This window comes from Bos taurus, chromosome 1 (genome assembly GCF_002263795.3).
Source record: "Bos taurus isolate L1 Dominette 01449 registration number 42190680 breed Hereford chromosome 1, ARS-UCD2.0, whole genome shotgun sequence".
Classification (NCBI taxonomy): Eukaryota; Metazoa; Chordata; class Mammalia; order Artiodactyla; family Bovidae; genus Bos; species Bos taurus.
The window spans coordinates 81618089-81636710 of NC_037328.1; the positions used below are offsets into that span (position 1 = coordinate 81618089).

Here is an 18622-nt window from a genome sequence, read left to right on the forward strand (position 1 = left end):
CCCTCTATATTTTGAACTCTCTCTTTTGTCAACTTTTTCCCTAAGTTTTATTTGCTATTTCCTGAATTGCACAACTTTCCCATACTGTTCCCTCTGCCTAGAATGCTTTTCCTTCCTATTGTTCTCTGTTGATATCCCATCTTTCCTTCAAGACTCATCTCACATATTAGCTCCTTCATCAAATATTTATTGAGACTCTTAACCAGAAGAAAACTGGACAGTATTTCGTTACTTCCTTTCTTGTTATCATTTATCATATCCTCATGGACATTAGTATTATTTATAACACTTGTCTTAAAACCCCCCACTAAATAATCAGACACCTCCTACAATTTTAAGGTCCATAAAATAGAGACCCTGTCATACTCATTTTTATATTTCCTGTGGAACCCAACACATTGCTTAACAGTAAGACAGGCTCAATAACCACTCATTGGATTTAAATGAAATCTTAACACAGACAGGGCCACTCTTTACCTCATCTGGAGGTAGATTCAATTAACATGCATTTTTGAGAAAGAGGAAAATATTACTATAGTAGGTCCCCTATGCCTTTTCCCTCTTATCTACATCATTTACCAAATGATGTCTAGTCCTTCAGACATAGAGAAGGAAACAATTTGAGGCAGCAGCTTAGACTGACTCATTCAGCTATCTCAGCACCTTTACTTTATAGGAAGATTAGGAATTTTGAAGCGTACTTTCAACACACAGATTTATCTGGAAAGATACTTAAGTCTCTGGTAATGCTGGTTACCTCTAGAGAGGATAACTGAGTAGAAGAGGGAGAGGAAAGAGACTTACATTTCACTGTATGTACTTTTTATCTTTTGAATTTGTCCACACATATATTTTTCTTACTTAAAAAACTAACTTTTAAAATTAATATTTAATACCTAATCTTGGTCTTTTGGCTGGTATTTCATCAGCGTCCACTGTAGAAAACAGAGTGCTGAAAAAAAGAGAAAAGAGAGATTTATATGTATATATGCATATCCACACATATGCATTTCTATAAGTAAGCTTACTATTCATACAATACACCATCTTCCATTCACTTTGTCAAGAGATCCAACTGATGTTTACAATATAGTAGGCCTCTAGTATTTGAGGATGTAACACTATGGTTCAACTACATGAGAGAGATCCAAAACTCCCTATTATATAATAACCTGTAGTCTGGCTAAAATACAAACATGAAACCAACCAGATATCACTTACCTAGTAAAGGAATACACGTAAAAGCTTAGGAGTATGTTATTTCTTTTCTTTACAGAAATGACTTAAGAATAATTTCCTTTTGAAAGATGACACTCCCCACAAGAGAAAGTCATTTTCTACTTCACATAGAAATAGGAAACACAAGATGACAGGACGCCGTAAAAGATAGTTCTCAGCCAGAAAAAGGTGTTATATTTAACTACATTTTTATCATGGAAACTATATTACTAGTGATAACAAGAATTTGGAAATCCAAGAAAATTTTGGGGCCTATGCTTCAAGAAAGTTAAAAGTTCATGGTATAATCATCTTTCTAAAGATGGACCTAAAAATGGTCTACATTTAAAAGTTATTTGAGATTAAGGATGTGTGGTAAAGAACAGGATTTTGATATACAAACCACTGTTTTCCTGACCAGTAGAGGTTCATAGTAAAAATAATAAAGGACGAGGGAGAGGAAATTAACATTTCTCTATTCAATAAATAAGTAGCAAGTGCCTATCCACATGAGCCTCTGCACAAGGCCCTTGGGACAAAATACATAAACACTACCCTTACACACCCTAAGCATCATTTTAGGCACTTTACAACTTGTTCTCAAATGATGCCTATATCAACCCTGCAGAAAGGTAGAAAGAATATGTTGAAACCTTGCCCTCTCCGGAACACATGATGGAATTTTTAGTCCACAACTAATTCATCAATGACCTGCATTCTTAGACTCACATAGTAAATAATCACCTTGCTCTCTCAAGCTCCAAGAAACCACCCTCTGACGATCTTGAGGCTTAATAAATGAAATTAACATTTGATCATTAAAAGTTGGGGGGATTATGTATAGAATTGGTATGGTATTTTATTCTCTAGATTAATTCTTAAAGAAGGTGGTAGACACTAGGAAACTGGACAAACCAACAGGCAAATGCTAAGAACAACTTTTAGTTTCCCCCAAATTTTAACTTAATTTTAGAGTACAGATTAGTGATCTTTTAGAAGGAAATGGCAACCCATTCCAGTGTTCTTGCCTGGAGAATCCCAGGGACGGGGGAGCCTGGTGGGCTGCCGTCTCTGGGGTCGCACAGAGTCGGACAACACTGAAGCGACTTCGCAGCAGCAGCAGCAATGCTAAAGCACAGGATCACTCTCCCTCCCTCCCCAGCAAAACACACACACACACACACACACAAACGCAAAGTTTGACAGCTGCCTTCCAAACAAGACAGCTACTGCGTCTTGGTGCTAAGAGAACAGAAAGTGTAGTCAAAACAGCTTTGCGCAAACTATGAAGTTCACTTCCCTTAACTACACTTATTGCGCAGAGATGACACTTGGGAGTGTGTTTTGTAAACAATGAGCCACACAAACACAGTATTCCTTCAATTTTAAGTTTTCATCCTAAGAGCAGCAAAATATGATTTAAAAAACCCCATTTGTTGATAGAAACCAGCTTGGACTCTAAAAATGAAGATATTCACATCACCGACCACTAGTCCCTTTCATCATCAGGAGTCGCATCTGCACAGCGCCGAGGAGCGACTACGTCACCGGGACACCCGCGACCCGCACCTCTAACGCCTCCGCCCAGCTACCTGTTTCTGCCGAGCGGGGCCTGCCTGGCTGGATCACGCTACGCCAGCCGAATCCGGGGTGGGGGAGGGGGAGAGCCAGGCCGTGGCTCGGCCCCCTCTCCTCTCACCTGTTCGAGCGCCGCCTCTTCAGGAGGGCCCTGGCAGAGGGCACCGGCCGGTCACAGAAACGGAAAATGGTGCCGAGAATCCTAATCAGCCATTTGTACATACCAGGCCCAAGCAGCAGCGGCGGCCGACACACCCCGAGACGCAAACCCCAGAGCTGTCGCCGCCGCTGCCGCCTTCGCTGCCTCGGCCACCGCCGCCAAAGCTCAGTCGCCGACTTGTGACGCGATCCTAGGGCCCAGAGATACAACGTCCCCAGGGCTACAGGCGGCCCCCGCGGGCCCCCGCTTCTGACGTCACCTCCTCCCGCCCGACCGGAAAGCATCTTAGCCCTCAGTCTGCGCAGGCGCAGTCTAGATCTCCACCTCCCTAGCCTAGCAACCTGAAAGCCTGGTCCTGGCCCAATGGCTCACGAGACCGTAAGGGCTGTGGGAGGGGTTTTCTCTTCCGCAGAGCCAGTCCTGAGGCTGCCCGCGGGACAAGGCCCACAGACCGCACGTGAGGGCTCTCCAAGAGAGAGGGAGTGCTTCCAGGCCTGAAACCTGGGTGGTTTATCAGTAAATATTTGAGTGCACGTTAATTAACAAATGTTTACCCTACTGAAAGTGAAAGTCGTTCAGTCGTGTCCGGCTCTTTGTGACCCCATGGACTATACAGTCCACGGAATTCTCTAGGCCAGAATACTGGAGTGGGTAGCCTTTCCCTTTCTAATTTACCCTACTAGGCGCCCTTTGTTTTGCACATACTTTGTGCCTGGTATTTTACACGCAGTCACCTTCATTTCTCCCAGCAACCGCAGGCGATGCGGAGCTTTGTGCCCGTTTCAATTTTTTACTTTTTGTGCCTAAATAATAAGGAAATCGAGGCATACAGCGATTAAGTAATTACCTAAAGTCAAAGAGGTAGCTAGTGGCATAGCTGGAATTTGAACCGCGATCTGTGTACCAGCGCCAGTCCCTCGCCCTTGAGGTCTACTGGGAGAGATATGATTACAAATTACAATACAGGCTAATTGGGTGTAAGTAAACTACACTTCAATTAATTTTTAAAAAGATAATTGGCTGCTGTAATAAAGGTGGGTACAAAGTGCAGTAGGAACCAGAGAAAGGAAAACAGTCGGCTAGGGAAGTGAAGGACAGAACTCAAGGAAGGCTTCACAGAAACTTAAGGATGAAAAGTTACCTGCGGCCTGCTAGTCTCCCTAGAGCTGGCTGCTGCTGCTGCTGCTAAGTCGCTTCAGTAGTGTCCGACTCCTAGCGACTCCATGGACTGAAGCCTACCAGGCTCCTCCGTCCATGGGATTTGCCAGGCAAGAGTACTGAAGTGGGGTGCCATTGCCTTCTCCGCCTAGAGCTGGCAGGGAGTGCTAATTACTCTCCCTCTCTTTTTTAGAGGTCCTAGTTCTGGTTAATTATCTACAACAGAAAATGACCCATCCTTTTTAATGGAAAATCCAGTCCCAAATCCAGTCCCCTCCCCCAACACTCCTGAGAATCCTCAAAAGTTTTTATGCCCTACAAAAATCCTCTCTGTATGCACCTGATCCTTAATCTCATCCTCAATTAAGGTCATACTTCAAACTTGCTTGAACTTCAACACAGGCACTCCTCAGTACAGCTTCATCCTTTGCTCGATAAACACTGTTCCTGGATTCTGCTGCAAGCCACCCCCTAGAGTCCCAGGTACCCTCCAGTGGCTACCTTCACACTGGTCAGGGGAGATGGAGGCAGTTTCTAGAGGCTAGAAGCAAATTCTAAGTGTGAACATGGGCTCCTCCTTCAATGCCCTAAAATATAGCTAACACCTGGCTGTTACAGATAATGTGGGAATAAAAGGAGAATTGCAAAGCTGAAAAGATTTAGAAATGGCTATGGAGAAGGAAATGGCAACCCACTCCAGTGTTCTTGCCTGGAGAATCCCAGGGATGGGGGAGCCTCGTGGGCTGCCGTCTATGGGGTCGCACAGAGTCGGACACAACTGAAGCGACTTAGCAGCAGCAGTAGCAGCATTACAAGGTACAACATTTAGGGACTTCCCCATCCAGAGATCAAGACTCTGCTTCCAGTGCAGGGGGGCACAGATTTCTTACCTAGTTGGGGAACTAAGATCTTGCACGCCCCACGGTGCAGTAAAAAAAAAAAAAGTACAGCATCTAAAGCCTACTGTCTCCCAAAATTTCATCTCTCCACTCTTCTCAGCAATTTCTACATGTCACCAACAAAAGATAATTGCCCTTCTACCCCAACTCATTTCAGGGGGACTCTCAAGTTAACTTAAAAGGAGATTACCATCGGCATTATTCTGCAGGGCAGTTCAGCTGTGTCCCAACTGTACATTCCACTAAAGAAGTTGGTCTTTACTATTGCCAAACCAAAAAGACCCCCTCAAGTTCAGGGAAGGAATTCTCCAACACCAAAGAGCGGTCTTCATTAAAACACAAGTCAGAAAATTGCAAGCCGCTTTAGAATAGCAGCTTCTCCCAGGTTCTGGCCACCAAGATTAGAGAAACATTGGCATCAAGTCTCAGAACAGTGTAGTACATCACCACGACACAATTTTTTTTTCTTTTCCCGCCTCCTTCCCTGCACCCTCGCAAACCCAATTCTGAAATGTCAGTCACCCGCCAGAAACAGTGGGAAGGCTGTGAAATTACAAACTCTAGTCAGAATCTCAGGACCTCATCAGCAAATAGTAACTCTGCCAGCCCTTCCCCAAACCTACAGCCCCTTGTGTCCGTCTACTTCTCTAGCCACTCTTGGAAATGGAGAAAAGGGACTGAGCCTTACAGTCGCTTCCGTCTGGGTCTCATCTGCCGGTCGGTGCCTTCGATGTCCTGCTGTCCACAGTAGAGGTCTGGACCACTGCCCATCCACTGACCAAGGAGGGGGGTTATCCTTAACCCCAAGTCCACCACTGCCGCAGCCATTTCCAGACCCAGCAACTCTTCACCGGAGGCCCAGAGGAGAAGCCCAAAATCACATGCAGTAATGAAGATACTGACATTTCTGCCCTTGGTTTGGATAATGTGCACCCGTGGACCATCAGAGGAGCTCAACCGCATTGCTTAAGATTTCCTAAGGTTTCCTAACTGGTTACCCTAGTTTTCTAAAAAGACCTGTTCCTCCAGCGGAGATCCTCTCCTTCACGTCTTTCCATGGCCCCTCCCCCGCCTTCCGCAAACCCTACCTCCCCTCCCAGAACAATGAAGACCCAGCCCTCTAATCCATTCTTTAGGCTTGCAAATTTTTCCCTTTGCCAGCCTGCTCCGAGTGTTAAAAGATTTCGTCTCAACTTTGTTTCTGCTGACCCCTGTCAGAACAGAGGTCTGGGCCATGTCATGGACATGGATAGGAGCCCAAAGATGAGATATTGTTGGTTTGGGCCTGATGTGCCTAATGTCTACCATAATTCACTACCCTGAAAATTAATTTCCTTCTGCAGACCAACTCCTCTGGCACTCAAGGAAAACATGCCCTTCTGATACTGTGACTTTGCATGTGTGCTTAGTCGCTCTGTCATGTCCAACTCTTTGCAACTCCTATAGCCTGCCAGGCTCCTCTGTCAATAGGATTTCCTAGGCAAGAATACTGGGGTGGGTTGCCATTTCCTCCTCCAGGGGATCTTCCCGACCCAGGGATAGAACCTGCATCTCTTGTGTCTCCTGCATTGGCAGGTGGATTCTTTACCCCTGTGCCACCTGGGAAGCCCAATGTGACTTTGATCTTATTCAATTCATCTAATAACTTTGGCCTTATTATGCTGAAAGCAAGTACAGCTTTTGTGTCCTAGATTTTATCACAAAATTTGCTCACATTAACTGCAAATGGCTCGGCCTCCCTCATGTAGGGAAATAGCACCAGGCCCTACCTACACCTACTTCCCCAACTGTAAAATAGAGTGTCTGTCTCTCAGATCTGAAACCAAGTAGGGCCCTGTGGATCTCCCAGGGATAGAGGCCTTTCTGTTTCTCATTTCTGGTAGGCAGACTCCAGCCATTATGACCTTCCCTGAGATCCAAAGGGCAGATTAGAGCAGTTGCCAATCAAGGGAGGGGCAGCCAAGAAATCACCTGAGGCAAGACTAAAGAGCCTAGAGAAGATCTTCAAGATTAGGAAACAAACCACCTGAAGATTAAGGGCATAGGGAGCCCTGTTCACACCCCAATCTTGTCAGGTGGTTTAGGCTCAAAGTTTTGCCCCAAGAACTATAGCCTGCCAGGCTCCTCTGTCAATAGGATTTCCCAGGCAAGAATGGAGTGGGTAGCCATTTCCCTCTTCAGGGGATCTTCCAGATCCAGGGATCAAACCCTCATCTCCTGTATCTCCTGCACTATAGGAGGATTCTTTGCTGCTGAGCCACCAGGGAAGACTATAATCTTGTCAGAGACGGGGTGGGGGGGGGGGGGGGGAAGCAGGTGGTGGCCGCCAGAGGGGTTAATATTTATTTGGCTGTATTAGGTCTTAGTTGCAGCATGCGGGATCTTGACATCATGCGTCATTGTCATGTGGGATCTCTAGTTGTGGCAGGTGAGCTCCAGAGTGAGCAGGCTTAGTTGCTTCGAGGCATGTGGGATCTTAGTTCCCCAGTCTGGGATTGAACCCATGTCTCCTGCATTGCCAGGCAGATTCTTAACCACTGGAACACCAGGGAAGTCTCGAGACCCCACCTTTGACCCACTTTTATAAAAAGCCTCATTAAGTTCTCTGGGGTTGAAACATAGTTTTTCAAGTCAAAAACCTGGAGTATCTCCCTTTGCCTACAAAGTAATAAAGCTATCCTTTTCTTCTTGGGTTTTTCTGGTGGCTCAGATGGTAAAGAATCTGCCTGCAGTGCAGGAGACCCAGGTTCGATCCCTGAATCAGGAAGATCCCTGGAGGAGGAAATGGCAGCCCACTCCAATATTCTTGCCTGGAGGATTCCATGGACAGGGGAGTGACTTACTAAAGTTCATGGGGTTGCAAAGATTCAGACACAACTGAGCAACTATAACTTTCTACTTCACCCAAAACTGTCTTCCAAGATTTGATTCAGCATCAGTGTACAGAGAGGCCAAGTAAGAGATCTGTGGGCGCATTAAATGTGTTTATGTATATAAAGAGGCTACTTCAATGCCCAGCATAGCTAAGTGCTTACTATTAATAATCTCTTCCCTCTTTTTTTTCTTTCTGATAACTAATAAGTCATTTAACTTGCCAGTTCTGCACCCTATATTTCCTACACATCTGCCCTTTCCCCTCTCCAAATGTTACCAAGGCTGTTAGCCTTCACCTATAATCCTCCCCCTTCACTGAGAGAACTAAGCTGCAGGGAAGTGTTATCTTACAGGAAGCCACCAGAAAAGAAGAAGAGCCCACCAAAATCTGTTAGAACCAACTAGGTCCAAGATGGTAGAAAGCCTCCAGTAGACCCTCCTTATTATGTTCATGGTAATATATTTGCCTGATAACACATCCAACAGTTGACAGTTGCTGTGGCAACAGCCAAGCAAGCCCACTGAAGGACTGAAATCCAGTGTTATAAAAAGACTGCTGTCTTCCCAAGCATAGCACATCCCTGTTCTCAGATACGTCATAAATATTCTTCCCTCTCTTTTTTTTTTTTTTTTTCTGGCCATGCTTGCAGGACCTTAGATCCCAACAACCCATACCCAATGCAGTGTAAGGGGGGAGTCTTAACCACAGGACCACCAGCGAAATCCTCCTATTCTTCTTTACTCAGTCCCCTCCTTTGACCTCAACCCTCCTATATATATGGTATCTCAGGTAGATTGAGAAGCTGAGTCTCAAGCCAAGTTCCTGTTTCTCATTCTCTGGCCATTGATTAAAGCATGTGCTGTTTCAGTCTCAGCATCAGTTTTGTTATTAGTCATGTGAATCCAAATAGAAAAAGAACCCTCCCCACTAAGGCAAGGGACTTTGGCTGGGCCAGAGCCCAAGTTGAGGTCTATAGGACCAATTTGGGAATGTTACCAAATTGCAAGTCCATGTGCCCGACGCACAGTTGAGGCCAATCAATACTAAAACATTAGCGTTTTGGACAGAGAAAGGTTTATTACAGGTTCATACAGGAGATGGGAGGCTCATGCGCTCCCATCTGAAAGTTACTGAAAGCTTTCAGCAAGCCTCTTTAAAAGCAGAAGCTAAGGGAGGCGTGTGGTTAGTTGTTGCAGCCTTCTTGGTGTCAGATCCTTTGCTCTTGAGGTTGGGTCATGGTCAGGTAACAATGTTCCTGCAAATCTCTGCCTGTTATTCTGTGTCCTGAAAAGAAAGGGCAAAGGTCCAAGGCCCAACTTTCCCCCTCCGAGGTCGCAGTCCTGGTTAAGAGGAGGCAGCTCCTTCAGGGGCAGGTTCCCACACCCTGCCCAGCTGTTATCCCTGAGGGAGCCAGGCATCCAACCCAACTGTCCCTCAGTCTCCTCAGGCCACCTAAATGGGAGAGACCAGGTCTCACAGACTGCAACTCAGGCAGTCGGCCATTGCTACTAGGTCAAAGAGACAGGGATGGGGGAGAGGTTCACCACTCCTCAAGGCGTAGGCCAAAGCTAGAGGAAGGCCTTAGTGAGGGCCCTGCAGGCCTGCAGGATGTAGCCCTAGTCTGATCCCTGGGCCCTCCAGTTCTTCTGCTGGCCCAAGACTGCGTGAGCTGGAGGGCCTCCAGGAGAAGGCCTGAATCTGCCTCTTACCTCACTCTCCACCTGATGACCACCACACCACTGACCCTTGGCTGAAGCACTTCCCTGATGGTCCCTCATTACTTGTTGACAGGGCCCACTGCAGCACTGACCAATAGCTGAGCAGGACAACTAACGGTCACTCACTGACAGCTGGTTGCTTGTGGACAGGGTCCACTGTGGCGCTGAGCAAGGCTTGTTGCCTAGTAACAGGGTGCGAAGTAATGCGGCCAGCAGTGGTTGCCTGCTAAGGGCTGTGCTCATCTCACTCTGTAACAAGAACACAAACCCATCCAAATCACCGTCCTTCGGGCCTGAGCATCTCTCACACCATTGCCGTAGCTGTCTCCCCTTCTACCCTGCCCCTCTTCTGTTTTCAGGTTTCTCTTTGTCTTTTCGTTGTTGTTGTTCTTCTGTTACCAGTTGTTAAGGAAGGTAAATTTATATTATTGTTGTTCTTTTTTATTAGTGAAAATAAATTTATAACTCATGCTTCTACTTTTCTGTTACTGAGCAACTATGGTTGAGTTGATTTTTGCCAAATTTGGGAGGTTTGTCTGGAGTAAGCCTGACTTGAAATATGTGGCAACCCTAAAATTTACTTTGGATGGCCCTAGGGAGAATATCAAAAAGAGAGACAAGTATTTCTGAAAGCAGCTGAAACTGAGGTGCAGACAGACGAGCAGGGAAAGCCTGGCAAGAAATACCCTCCCAATTTAGACAGTGTGAGCCCCTCAAAGTGTTCACGATGGTTCCAAATGGTCACCCAAGTCAAAAGTCACAAGGATAGATCTTCCAAATTCCAGGGGTGGACTTTTCCATTGAGATATTTCTTGCACAGACAACTTTATGTGCATACTCCAGGGAATAATTGTCTAATGAAGGTGCAGGATTCTCAAGAGCAATGCTTGGGAAGCCAGCTGAATAAAAATAAAAACATGATGTATGGCAGAAACCAACACAATATTGTAAAGCAATTAGCCTTTAATTAAAAATAAATAATAACAAAACCTGACTCTAATAACAGTATTTTAAAAGAACAGTTTGGGACTTCCCTGGTGGTCCAGTGGTTAAGAATCCACCTTGCAATGCAGGGAGGAAGTGATGGTTGCTCAGTCATGTCCGACTCTTTGCAACACCCCATGAAAGCCTGCCAGGCTCCTCATTCTCCAGGCAAGAATACTGGAGTGGGTTGCCATTTCCTTCTCCAGGGATCTTCCTAACCCAGGGATTGAACCCTGTCTCCCGAACTGCAGGCAGATTTCGTCACCATCTAAGCGACCAGGGAAGCAATGCAGGGGACACAGGTTCGATCCCTGGTCAGGGAACTAAGATGCCACCTGCTGTGGAGCAACCAAGCCTGAGAGTAACAACTAGAAAGTCCCTGCACCTCCTCAACAGGAGATCCTGTATGACACAACAAAGATCACCTGTGCTGCAACCAACTCAACACAGCCAAATAAATTGTTTTTTAATTTTTAAATAAAGAAAATAAAACAATGGTTTAAGGTTCAAGTAAATCTACAAAACATGGTACCAATGGACTTGAAATACTGAACATTCCTCTGAAAAAGAAAATTTTTTTTCATGAACTTTACTAAGTAAAAAGCATTTTGCCTATGTCTTGCCATTGTGCATACAGGAGGTCTTGTTAGAGCCATCTCTCCTTGAAGTGTTCTGAGCAGCATTCCAAAAACAAGCAGTTACTGAAATGACTGAGCTGAGTTTGTGCTGCTTTTGTTCAACACGTTGTTTTCAAGGGAGTCATGATTTCTAAACCAAAGAGCTCGATTCCATGAAAAATACTTCTTAGGCCAGAAAAGTAGTATGTAGATATTTTCCTTCTTGTTTTATAACAAACTACCAAAAAATTCATATAATAATGTTACACAAATATATTATTAAATATTTATATAATTTATCACATTATTATATAGGATCATACAAAATATTATTTTTTATATTTGGATTATTGTTACCAAGTCCAAGCCTGCTCTTCTTCCTGCATGGTAGGCCAATAAATCCCAGAGATGAGATGTTGAGGCAAGGAATACGACTTTACTTGGGAAATCTGGCTGAGCAAGAAAATGGCAGGCTCAGATCAGATCAGATCAGTCGCTCAGTCATGTCCAGCTCTTTGCGACCCCATGAATTGCAGCACGCCAGGCCTCCCTGTCCATCACCAACTCCCGGAGTTCACTCAGACTCACGTCCATCGAGTCAGTGATGCCATCCAGCCATCTCATCCTCTGTCTTCACCTTCTCCTCCTGCCCCCAGTCCCTCCCAGCATCAGAGTCTTTTCCAATGAGTCAACTCTTCGCATGAGGTGGCCAAAGTACTGGAGTTTCAGCTTTAGCATCATTCCTTCCAAAGAAACCCCAGGGCTGATCTCCTTCAGAATGGACTGGTTGGATCTCCTTGCAGTCCAAGGGACTCTCAAGAGTCTTCTCCAACACCACAGTTCAAAAGCATCAATTCTTCGGCACTCAGCCTTCTTCACAGTCCAACTCTCACATCCATACATGACCACAGGAAAAACCATAGCCTTGACTAGACGAACCTTTGTTGGCAAAGTAATGTCTCTGCTTTTGAATATGCTATCTAGATTGGTCATAAGGATGCTATCTAGATGCTTTTGAATATGCTATCTAGATTGGTCATAAGGATGCTATCTAGATGCTTTTGAATATGCTATCTAGATTGGTCATTTCCTTCCAAGGAGTAAGCGTCTTTTAATTTCATGGCTGCAGTCACCATCTGCAGTGATTTTGGAGCCCAGAAAAATAAAGTCTGACACTGTTTCCACTGTTTCCCCATCTATTTCCCATGAAGTGATGGGACCAGATGCCATGATCTTCGTTTTCTGAATGTTGAGCTTTAAGCCAACTTTTTCACTCTCCACTTTCACTCTCATCAAGAGGCTTTTTAGTTCCTTTTCACTTTCTGCCATAAGGGTGGTGTCATCTGCGTATCTGAGGTGATTGATATTTCTCCCAGCAATCTTGATTCCAGCTTGTGTTTCTTCCAGTCCAGCGTTTCTCATGATGTACTCTGCATAGAAGTTAAATAAGCAGGGTGACAATATACAGCCTTGACGAACTCCTTTTCCTATTTGGAACCAGTCTGTTGTTCCATGTCCAGTTCTAACTGTTGCTTCCTGACCTGCATACAAATTTCTCAAGAGGCAGGTCAGGTGGTCTGGTATTCCCATCTCTTTCAGAATTTCTCACAGTTTATTGTCATCCACACAGTCAAAGGCTTTGGCATAGTCAATAAAGCAGAAATAGATGTTTTTCTGGAACTCTCTTGCTTTTTCCATGATCCAGTGGATGTTGGCAATTAGGAAGTTCACGGTTCACATATTGCTGAAGCCTGGCTTGGAGAATTTTGAGCATTACTTTACTAGCATGTGAGATGAGTGCAATTGTGTGGTAGTTTGAGCATTCTTTGGCATTGCCTTTCTTAGGGATTGGAATGAAAACTGACCTTTTCCAGTCCTTTGGCCACTGCTGAGTTTTCCAAATTTGCTGGCATATTGAGTGCAGCACTTTCACAGCATCATCTTTCAGCATTTGGAATAGCTCAACTGGAATTCCATCACCTCCACTAGCTTTGTTCGTAGTGATGCTTTCTAAGGCCCACTTGACTTCACATTCCAGGATGTCTGGCTCTAGGTCAGTGATCACACCATCATGATTATCTGGGTCGTGAAGATCTTTTTTGTACAGTTCTTCTGTGTATTCTTGCCATCTCTTCTTAACATCTTCTGCCTGGTATGTTAGGCATGGTATGTTAGGTCCATACCATTTCTGTCCTTTATCGAGCTCATCTTTGCATGAAATGTTCCTTTGGTATCTCTGATTTTCTTGAAGAGATCCCTAGTCTTTCTCATTCTGTTGTTTTCCTCTATTTTTTTGCATTGATCGCTGAAGAAGGCTTTCTTATCTCTTCTTGCTATTCTTTGGAACTCTGCATTCAGATGTTTATATCTTTCCTTTTCTCCTTGGCTTTTCGCTTCTCTTCTTTTCACAGCTAATATCTCAAAATAACCATCTTGTCGGGGTCTAGATTAAAGGTTCTTTTATAGATCCGAGATGTGGGGAGGTGAGGAAACAAAGTAAAAACACCGTAAGTTGTATCTGACTGTTTGCAATCCCATGGACAGTAGCCTTCTCTGTCCATAAAATTCTCCTGGCAAAAATACTAGAGTGGATTGCTATACCGCTGTACCCTCCTCCAGGGCATCTTCCTGACCCAGGAATGGAACCCAGGTCTCCTGCATTGCAGGCAGATATTTTAGCATCTGAGCCATAAGGGAAGCCCTAAGCCTCTGTCAGGGGGTATATTAATTTCTTCCTTCCTGCCATCTACAGTTGGACAGGGTTCTAAACAAAGGCACTTTAACAGTCCGGTAGAGGGGCATGGTTCTCTAAGGCAGACAATCAGGTATAATTACAATAACAAAATCACTCAGGATGCAGAACACATGTACACCATGGCTGATTCATGTCAATGTAAGGCAAAAACCACTACAATATAAAGTAATTAGCCTCCAATTAAAATTAATTAATTAATTAATTAAAAACAAAAACAAAATCAACAAAAGCAAGTCAAAGAAACAGTTCCAACATGGAGTCAGAATTGGTTTTTGCCTGTAACATTATTATATAATAGTAATATATTAACATATAAATAGTTGAACAAGAAAAAAAATCTAGGTTTCCACTGTTTTGAAGACAAAATTCCAATATCCTAAGCATGATAAAAAGTTCTTCACAACCTGTCTTCAAATTCCCTCATCGTTTCCTATCTTCAAATTACTTTATTGTTACTCTATATATACCAAACATTCAATCCACACTTCTTTATGCCTCCAAGTTTATTCCCTCTGCCTGGAATGCCTTGGCTCCTCCTTCTTCACCTGTGAACTACTACCTAGTCTTTGAAATTCAGTTCAGAGGACACTTCCTGTGTGAGGCTTAGTAGTAGCAGTGGCGGTGCTGCTGCTGCTGGTAGTGATGTGTCTCCTTGAGGGAAGGAGCCGTTTCCTATTTTTCCTTGATTATTATTTTTTAAAGTTTATGTATTTTTGGTTGTGCTGGGTCTTCGTGGCTGTGCATAGGCAAGTCTCTAGTTGTGTTCATGCTTCTCATTGCGATAATTTCTCTTGTTGCTTCACAGGGGTTCTAGAGCATGGACTCAGTAGTTGAGACACTGGGGCTTAGTTGCCCTTAGTTGTATGTGGAATCTTTCCAGACCAGGGATTGACCCCATGTCCCCTGCTTTGGCAGGGGGATTCTTAACCACTGGACCACCAGAGAAGTCCCTTTGTAATATTATTATTTTTTTTTAATGGAAGCTCCAGAAATGTTCAACAAATGAAGGAATGAAGAAATGAAAAACTACAGGGATTTGGAGAAAGTTACCGTGATCTCCAAGGCTTCCCAGGTGGCTTAGTGGTAAAGAATCCACCTGCCAAAGTGGGAAATGCAAGAGACACGGATTTGATACCTGAGTCAGGAAAATCCCCTGGAGCGGGGCATGGCAACCTACTCCAGTATTCTTGCATGGAAAATCTCAAGGACAGAGGACCCTGGCGGGCTACAGTCCATGGGACTACTATAGAGTCAAAAGAGTTGGACAGGACTGAAGCAACCCAGCACACACGCATGCCTGCAACATGATCTCCTTATAGAATGAAAGTGAAAGTGAAAGTTGCTCAGTCGTGTCCGACTCTTTTCGACCCCTGGAATTCTCCAGGCCAGAAAACTGGAGTGGGTAGCCTATCCCTTCTCCAGGGGATCTTCCCAACCCAGGAATCGAACCGGGGTCTCCTGAATTATAGGCAGATTCTTTACCAACTGAGCTATCGGGGAAGCCCTTATAAAATGAATATGAATCAAAGAAATAGATATATCTTGCCAAACCTGGACCTGAAGTGAGAGATTGCCAGGCCACTGATGCAGATGAAAGGACAAAAGGGAATTACAGTGAGTCATATACCAACTTGGAGCCCTCCCAGGGCGGGAGGGGACATAGGTCAACTTTCCGAATGCTGAAGCCAATGAGAGTCATAAAACCACCTCCCTTCAGTCCCATTACATTTGCATACCTGTTTTTCCTGTCCAGAAGCTTGCTTGCCTCTTTCTACTCTGCTCTCTGTAGCAAGTGATTTCTAGATTAAAAAAAAAAAAAAGCCAGTATATAATGCTAAACTGGAAATAAGGAAAATTCTGATGTTCTTGAGTTGTCATTTATCAGTGTCATAGTATTGAGAAAATTGACCATTATTCATTTTTATGATGAGTAGCTGATGATAAATGAAGCAATGGTTTTCCTTAGAATACCTTAAACTAAATAGTACCATTCAAATGGTTAGGAGTTGACAGATCATTTGGAATTTTTAAAACCCTTTCATTTGGAAATAATTATCTGTTCATAAGAAGCTGCAAAATAGTACAGGGATGTCCCTTGTATACTTATCCAGTTCCCCATAATCATAGCATCTTACATATCATGTCATCAAAACCAGAAAATTGCTTTTGGTACAGTACATAGACCTCACTTAGATTTTTGAGGGGGGGGGGCTGCATAGTACAGCATGTGGGATCTTAGTTTCCTGACCAGGGATCCAACCCTTGCTCCCAGCAAGGCCAGAGCCCTAACCACTGGGAAACCAGGGAAGTCCCAGATTTTACCATTTTTATATGCATTCATTTGTGCGTGTGCGTGTGTTGGTGGCGAGTGATTCTAAGCAATCTTATCACAAGTGTAGATTCCTATAATCACTACCACAATCAAGAGAAGGAAGTAATCCACCTGTCAAAGATATTCTCTGTTCTGCCTTTCCTCATTCCTCTCCCCATCCTTTGGAAATGTTTTCTTTGGTTTTTTTTTTTTTGGCTTATATTTGATGTTTCTCACTAACCCCTACAAAAGCGGATGTGTTCTCCCATTGATTCTTGTGCTATTTTGAATGCTGGAAGTAGGAGCACACAGCTAGGGAGTGAGGGGAACTTCTGTGCCCCTAGCAGGAAAATCATTAATAGTAACACAAAGAGGCCTCCCAAGAGACAAATTTCTTATTCCTATAAGTGACTAGTTTCCAGGAAAATGTACATTGGCTCCGACTATAAACACTTGGCATGGTACCAAAACTGATAGGAATTCAACAAATATTTATTAGGCAAGTTCACTGAGCCAAAAGGGGCATTGCATTCCATAAAACATTCCTAACAGAATGTGAAACAATTCCCCATTTGTTCTGGAAAGCAGTTGTTTTCAGGTTAGTAAAGCTGATTGCAAATGGAAAGCAACAACAAAGTTAGCACCCCTTATTTGGTTTTCCTATTTATGATTTTTAGTTTATATCTTCAAGCAGAAGACAAAAGCAGACTTAAGTGATGGCTAAAATCATTCACCTGAAACATCACTGCTAAAATGTCCTCTTCATTCCTGCACTCCCACAGAGCTTCTCCACATGGTCCTTCTCAGCACTGTGAGGCTCAGCTTTTGAGGGGAGGGAAAGGTGCAGAGGATAAGTAATAACAACAGTTACCAAGTGGTGAGTGCACTTACCTTGGTAGGAGCCATGGTGTTAAGAATTTTGTTTACACTATCTCATTTAATCCATAAAACAACCTGGTGAGATGTGCAGTTTTATCATCTTCATTCTACAGTTGAGAAAAGGAAGAGTTAGAGAACTTAAATGCTTTGGTTAAGGCCAGTCAACTAGTGAATAGAAGACATGGGACTTGAACCCAGATCAGTAGACCACTGGTAGGGAGTCTTGTCATTTATTAGGTCTGAGATGTGATGCAGAAAAACCTGTGACACACAATCCCCAGTGGTTCTGATGTACTGATTCCTTGGAAAGCATTGCTAGAATTTACTTCCTGCAAGGAATGGGGTGCAGACATGGAGAGCTGATATACTTACATGACCGATGCTGTCACTTCATAAACAATGTTAAATGACTAGTGGATTTTGCCTATGCTTTGGATGTAAATGTATTCTTAAGTAGTTTCTGCATTTGTTCATCTAGTTTTCAGCTTTTCAGACCACCGTCACAAGCCAGAGAAACTGTTGCAAACTCTTCCACCAGAGAAGAATTAAATTACCCTGTAGCTATGGAGCACAAATTTAGTTACTCCCTATTTTGAGATGCATGGATTCTGGCCCAGTTCTCTATTTAAAGCTTTTTCATCTATTTTTTTCTTGAAGAAGGACAGAAAGGAAGAGGAGAAGAACAGAAAAGAGGGGAGAGAAGGGAGAGAAGAAAAGGAAGAGGGGAGGAGAGGAGGAGGAGAGGGACAAGAGGGAGGAGAAAGAACTGAGAGAGAGAGAGGAACTCTGAATGGCAAAAAAATAAAAATTAAGATAGATAGAAACGTTTTAAGGTTTCTTTTAATCTGAAGCATATTTTTACAAATATAGGTACGTGATTGGACTTATTAATAAAATGTTCTTAATAAAATCTAGGGCTTCCCTGGTGGTTAAGGGGTAAAAAGTCCTACTGCAATGCAAGGTTTGATCTCTGTGTCTGGAAGATCCCCTGGAGAAGGAAATGACAACCCACTCCAGTATTCTTGCCTGGAAAATCCCATGGACAGAGGAACCGGGCAGGCTACAGTCCATGGGGTCCCCGAAGAATTGGGCACAACTTGGAGACTAAACAACAGCAACAACAATAAAATCTAAAGACTGTCCTCTGAGAAATGAGTGTGTAAATAAACAGAAAAGGTAATTTGGTATACACAGGCCAACAGAAGACCCACCAGATTTCTTTCATTCACAGAAACAAAAGGGAAAAATATCTCAGATCACACCTGATTTCAACACACCAAGCCAAACGACTAATAAACCGCCCACAAGGAATGAAACTATTTTGAACTCGTCATTCTGCAAATACGTATTATAATATCTAGATCTGCATAAAATTGTGCAAGCAGAAATACACCTGACCTTTTATTGAAAGGAGGAGGAGTCACATACCCTGAAAGGGTTGGGACCTGCCTGCAGTCCCTGGGGAACTTC

General features: G+C 43.8%; 1 protein-coding gene across 4 annotated transcripts in view; it reads right to left on the reverse strand.

The window, feature by feature from the left end:
- The window catches only part of SENP2 (SUMO specific peptidase 2), a 35035-nt gene extending 31811 nt beyond the window's left edge, over positions 1-3224 (reverse strand). For 3 of the 4 annotated variants that reach the window (XM_059885927.1, XM_059885929.1, XM_015471928.3), the window contains exons 1-2: positions 2918-3130; positions 897-952 (exon numbers count right to left, since the gene is read on the reverse strand). In XM_059885927.1, the coding sequence (XP_059741910.1) occupies positions 897-952; positions 2918-3018 (157 nt within the window). In that variant the 5' untranslated portion in view covers positions 3019-3130. Of the gene's footprint in view, positions 1-896; positions 953-2917 lie in introns of all 4 variants that reach the window. The other variant, NM_001191360.2, reaches the window with a different exon arrangement.
- Between the last annotated feature and the right edge of the window lie 15398 nt (positions 3225-18622).